This window comes from Falco biarmicus, chromosome 6 (genome assembly GCF_023638135.1).
Source record: "Falco biarmicus isolate bFalBia1 chromosome 6, bFalBia1.pri, whole genome shotgun sequence".
Lineage (NCBI taxonomy): Eukaryota > Metazoa > Chordata > Aves > Falconiformes > Falconidae > Falco > Falco biarmicus.
The window spans coordinates 54,060,534-54,066,533 of NC_079293.1; the positions used below are offsets into that span (position 1 = coordinate 54,060,534).

The 6,000-nt window shown below is 56.1% G+C and overlaps 1 protein-coding gene across 1 annotated transcript; it reads right to left on the minus strand.

The window, feature by feature from the left end:
• Positions 1 to 2,663: 2,663 nt before the first annotated feature.
• Positions 2,664 to 5,751, minus strand: TCF21 (transcription factor 21). Its single transcript, XM_056344330.1, has 3 exons — positions 5,670 to 5,751; positions 4,829 to 5,281; positions 2,664 to 3,204 (listed from the first exon to the last, which is right to left on the minus strand). Exons 2-3 carry the CDS (start codon positions 5,276 to 5,278, stop codon positions 3,115 to 3,117), a joined length of 540 nt encoding a protein of 179 aa, XP_056200305.1. The 5' UTR covers positions 5,279 to 5,281; positions 5,670 to 5,751; the 3' UTR covers positions 2,664 to 3,114.
• Between the last annotated feature and the right edge of the window lie 249 nt (positions 5,752 to 6,000).

Genomic DNA, 6,000 nt, shown 5'->3' on the forward strand with positions numbered 1-6,000 from the left:
ACTCAGCTGCCTGTTTTCAGAAAAAAAAAAAAAAGGCAATTTAGTTATCTTTAAGACCTCTGTCAAATTCACTTGAAATCAGGCAATGAGTTCAGACATTATTAGGAGGAAATGTATACAGACACTCACACAGCTGCATCTACATCCATGTAGATACAGAAAGATAAATCAAGTCAGCTTTTTTTCCACACAGAGAAGAAGTATAAGTATATTTCGGCTAATATTAAAATGCATCACTTTGTACAGAAAAACAAGAAAGCAAACAAAATACTTTCTTTAAAATCATTGAAATCAATATTTAAACCAGTTACCCAGTTTCCCTTAGCACATTGCAAGTTCCTTTCAAAATCATCAATTGCTTCAGTCAGACCAAACATATATTTTCTGTTTGCAGATATTTTTCTGTAAAATGGCACTCAGAAGGAGGGAGGAATGATTTCATTCATTGTTCTCCTGAGATACACAGTTAGACTGTTAATCAATCAAAGAATCTTGGGCCATTGAAGCCAGCTGCCAATACTGTCAGGACTATGCCCTTACACAAGAAGTCAATGGACCAAGGGTTCCCAGCCACATAAATAACTCTGGAAAATATGTTTGTTGTCTTCAAAATGGAGATAAAGCCGCTAATTGTTTTACAGAGTAAAGCTGTTATTTACCTTCCTGTGTACTGCTGATTGCTTTCGTTTATTGCTTATTGCTTTTTGCCTTTTTGTTTGTTGCTGAGCTGTTGTTCAGAGGCAAAGACTGAGAAGGGTGGAGGATGCTTGAGGAATAGTTTAGTCCCTAAGAGCCTTGCAATCTATACCACTAGATAAAGTGAATAGCAGCACAAGAAGTAACAGTGTGTCTTACCATTCCACTTAAATTGCAGCTTTTGGCACACGGTTACAGCTGTGTTCCTCACATTTCACAGAGGACTATTGCATTTCTCCCTTCTTTCTCCATGCTGTGTTTCAGGTTGCGGATGAACACTGAACATGGCTAACTCAAAAAGGAGGGAAGGGTGCTACATGCAGTTAATAAGAATTGCAAAGCAAGGTGGCAAAGAAGCAGGTGTGAGAATATTCAGAATTTAATTCTTAATTTTATGCATATCTCAGATGCCTATCAGTTTATGCTTTCTAGAAGGAAAACAGCACCTTGCTATGAGTCCTGAGCACACATTAGTTAGTATAGATTTAAGTTAATTTAAGATTAAGCGGTTAAACCCAATGGTTAATTTACATTTGGTAGGTAAGTTGTTCAGTGGTATTTGTGCATTTGATATATCAGTCCTTTGCAGTTAGCCTAAGGTCGGAGGGCTCTATTCTGTTTCCCTTAAAGAGAACAGCAATTCCCACTGAATTTCCCAATGCCTGTGGCGAAGAGATCAGCCCTTTCAACTGTGCTTACCAGAACTGCTCATCTGTTCAGCAAGACCTGTGGCTTTTCAAGGTGATCCTTTGGCAGTGAAGTCAGTCGAGCCCCTGTGTGTAATTGCGTGTCTCCTCCGGCACAGCCCCACTCACAACAGCGCAGTTGTGTGTGGGTCAGCCAGGCAAGGAGGTCTGATTTTAATTGTGCGGGACGGAGATAAAGCTGTGAGAAAGTGCAGTTACAACAGCTTTTCCCTTCGACACCGTTAGGATGATGCAGCAGGCCCCGTCCCTTTCCATAATGAGGGCCGAGATGTTTGCTTAGCCCCGGGCGCACAGCGAGCTGCTTTAATTAAACAGAGCCCGCGCATGAACCCGACTGGTGAATTTGGGTCGCCCGGAGGCCGCGTTGCCTCCTCGCCCATTTATCTCGGGGGGCAGCGGGCTATGAGCAGGAACGAACGACACCCAGCCCGCAGGGATGCCCGGGGCAGCTCAGTGCCTGCCCGACGGGGTGCCCGGCGGGAGGCAGCTGCCGGGGGGTCCGTAGCCCCCGCGCTGCCTGTGACCGTCCCCCAGCCCCCACCGCCGCCCCCCGCAACCCGGCCGGGACAGGTGGTGCTTGGTCCGGGGGGCGGCAGCGATGCCCCCCCGGCCCCGGGGCGGCCCCGCAGCCCCCGCTGCCCCACTCCTGCTTTCGGCCAGAAAGTACCCAGGTATCAAACGGAACCGAGGGACGGTATTGAAAGAGCAAGTGAAGCGGAAATTTAAAGCCCCTCTGCTAATAATAACAGTATAAATAACCGAAGACGTCTTGTAAACAGTGCGGTCATAACCCTGAAACATTAAACAGCGCGGTGGGATCTGGCGCATCAGCTGCCGGCGGCCGCGACCGGTGCAGGGGGAGCGCCCCGCACCCCTGTTTATCTCAGCCTCATCTCCCACGGGCGCGCTGATCGATGGAGGCGGTTGTTTAAATTAGAAGTTCCCGGCACGCAGGACCGGGGCCAGAGGGGCATCCTCCGTCCGACTGTGCTTCATCCACAGATAACTGCTCGAGCGGCGGGGCCGGGCCGGGCTCCCGCGGCGAAGCCGGGCTGCGGGCCCGGCCGCCTCCTCCGCCGGGCGTTTGCTCCAGGTCTGCGGCGCCGGGGCAGCGGCGCTCCCGTAGCCGGGCCGGCGGGGCGGGCTCCCCGCGGGGCGCCGGGCGAGCGCGGCCGCTGCGCGCAGCGCCGGGGGCCGGCGGAGGCGCGGTCTTTCCCCGCCGAGCCCGAGAGTCGGAAACGAACACTACACCGCTCTGTGTTCAGTGGAAAGGAAGATTTATTCACAGAAACAGAGCAGAACCTGCTTGAAGAAAATATATCTATATATCTTTCGGGTGAATTACTTCATAGAGATGACTGTCAAAGTCAGTTTTTCTAGGCATCTACATATTTCACAGGTCTCAGACAAAAGATACACGCATGGTAGGTTTTGTTTGATCTCTGTCTTTTCTCTAGTAGCGCTTGAACCAGCAAGGCTGTTGTTGCAGGACACTCGACTGTACACGCATTTAATAAAGTTAAATAGAGTCGGGATCTCTCGGGGTGGAGTCTTTGCTAGGGCACATTTGGTCTCCTCTGCGCCGGGAGAGCGGCTCTCCCCGCCGCCCTGCACGGGGCCCGGGGCAGTGGCGGGGCCGCGGCGTGTCCCTGCCCGCCGCGCCGCCCGCTCCCCGGCCGCGCCGGGACGCTGCTGGCCCGGCCGCCGGGGCTCAGGATGCCGTCGGGCCGCACAAGCGGTTTGTGTTCACCACTTCTTTCAGGTCACTCTCGGGTTTGCCGGCTACCATAAAAGGCCAAGTCTGTAGCCGGGAAAAGACACGGGTGGGAAGGGGGTTACATACGGAAAAATGCACACTGTAACGCCGATTGCGCCAGCGGGTCCAGCTCGGGAGCGCCCCGGGGGATCGAGCCCGGCATCCACCGCCTGAGCCTGCTCCTGGAGCGCTCTGCGCGGCTCGGGCCGGGGCACTCGCCGCTGCCTTCGCCGGAGGCTGGTGCCGCTTCGCCTCCCAGCCGCGGCGGGCATCCCCCGGGCGCCCTCGGGGCGGTGGAGCCCGTCTGGTCCGCAGCGGGCGGGAGGGAGGGAGGAGAGAGGGAGAGAGGGAGGAGGGAGCCGCGCCGGCCCCGACACAGCCGCGTTCCCCGGCACGGCCGCCGCGGGCACCCCGCCGCCGCCGCGCCGCACCCCGCCTTTGGTCGTGACCGGCGTGGGGGCTCTGCCCCTCGGGAGCCGCCTCACGCCCCGCCGCCGCTGCCGGGCTCCCGGGGGCAGGAGCCGCCCGGCTGCCCTCCTTGGCCTCCCGCGGCTCGGGGGGCACGTTTTGGTGTGCCTCCGTGCGGGGGTGGCCGTGCGTGCTGCGTCTGCCTTGGGTGCTGGGTTTGGTTTATTTCATAGTTTCTTATCCCGTGTTGCTGCACTGAGGATTTTGGGTTTAGCCCTAAAAATCTCTCCCAGGCCCTTATCAGCTGAAACAGCAGGTAACGTTCTTTCCCCCAGCGTCCAGCACTCAAAAGGCAGGGCCGGACCCTGGTGAAACGCCCCCCAGATCACCCTTCTGAGAGCCCTTGGTCTGGTGGCGTCTGCACGTGTGGGCAATGTAAAGGCTGGATTTCTGAAAAGAGCCCAGGCAGATCTTGCCCACCCCCACTTTGCATCAGTGGCATGTATTTTTAGAGCTGAAAACTATATCTTTCTGGCAGCCAGGTATGGCGGGGAGACCCCGGGCTGTTCGGGAAAGATTTTTGTGGGTGGTGGGAGCAGCAGCAGCGACATCGCACAGCCCAGAGAGGCTTTGCGGAGCGTGCCTGGGGCAGCCACCCTCCTTGGGGAGTCCGCACTGGTACTTATTTCTCCTTTGCCAGTTTACGCACGTAGAAGTGTCCTGGACCCAGCTAATCCAAGCGGCTGAGCGCAGAGCCCCGCGAGCTCTGTCTTTAAAAACCTAGGGCTCGAGAGGACTGTTACGGCAAGAAGCGTTAGCGTAGAGAGGAGGGTTAAGAATAAATCCTGGCTCATTGGATCCTTCTTAAAACATACCTTTCTCTAACCCAAATTCCTATACCCACCTGCTTGCAGTTAGAAAGCTATCATCAACCTGTGGAGGTTTCTCAGGCGTTTCTGGGGCAGTGAAGCCTGTCCCTGCCTGTCTGTGGCCAGTGTGGCCCCTGTCCGTCTCCTGGAGGGGATTGCTAGGAGCAGCGGATGGGGCCTGGGCGGCTCAGCTCTCAGAGCACAGGGTGGGAGGACAGCTGGGAGCCTGTCCCCTCCTCATGCAGTATCCCTTGCCACCCCACTGGCACCAGACTGTCCGTGAGAAGTACAGTGAAGGTTCCTCCTTGCACATGCCCCAATCCCAGCTCCTCGCCCGCCTCTCCCCACACACACGCACACAGAGTGCCTGGCCCCAGCGGGCTGTGACTTACCAGGTTGACTGGGTGGATGTAGCCATTTTCGTACTTGTCATTGGCTAGGATCTGCCTCAGGTGAGCGATGTAGCTGGAGGCCAACCTCAAGGTGTCCAGTTTGGAAAGCTTGGTGTCTGGGGGCACCCAGGGCAAGGTGGTCTTAAGCCTGGAGAAGGCTTTGCTAAGGACCCTCATCCTCGCCCTCTCCCTGGCGTTGGCAGCATTTCTCTGGACCTGCTTTCCCTCCTGGCTCACTCCATTTAAAGGGCTCTTCTTGGGGGGAGCTTTTTTCCTCTTGCCCGAGGCCCCTCTCCCTTTCTGAGGGGAGCCATTCTCGCCATTGGATCCCTCCTCGTTGCTCTCGGTGGACGCCCCAAACTCTTTGTTAGTATCCATTTTCAGGCCATCGCACTCCAGCATCTCCACCTCCTGCAGATCTTCCACATCACTGAGGGACCCAGTGGACATGGTCTGGAAGATGCCAAGGGACCAGCGGGAAGGGGGGAAGGGGCGGGGGGGGGGGGGGGGGGAAGGGAAGCTCCTCAGATCACTTCAAGGCGTTGGAGGAGAGAAGGGGTGCCAGAATTTTCCTTCCCTTCCCCCCCCTCCCCCCCCCCCGCCAGCACCAAGGCGCAATACCAGTCCAGAGAGGATTCCCACCCTCCCGCCCCCCAACCCCGCTTTGCCCGTGTTTGAGGGAGGGAGTGAGCGTGTGTGAGAGAGGGAGAGAGAGGGAGAGAGAGAGAAAGCCGAGGAATTTAGTGAGGACACTAGTAATTTATCTGGGGGATAAGAGAGGCGGATCCAGCCCAGGGGAGGGGCCCTGCCCACTGAGCACACCACATCCCCAATCACAGACCTTTGCACAGGACAGGGAATGAGGTATCCCAGCAAGCCTTTGCCGAGAGCTCAGAACTGGGATTCAAATCTTCACAACTGGAGCAAAGCAACTCACTGGCTCTCCCCCCGCACTGTCTTTCTATCCTCCCCCTTCCTCCTCCTCCTCCTCCTCCTGTTCTCCTTCCCCACTTCCCTTTCCAGCCCAGGGTTGCTCTCCCCCTCCCTGCCTCCTAGATGACCCAGGCAGCTGGTGTCATGATTCTTGATGAAAGCCAAAATGGGTCATGAGCAGAGAGAGCAGCAGATCCACCAGCCAAGCCTTCCAGGGAGCTTTGTAATGCATGCCGTCG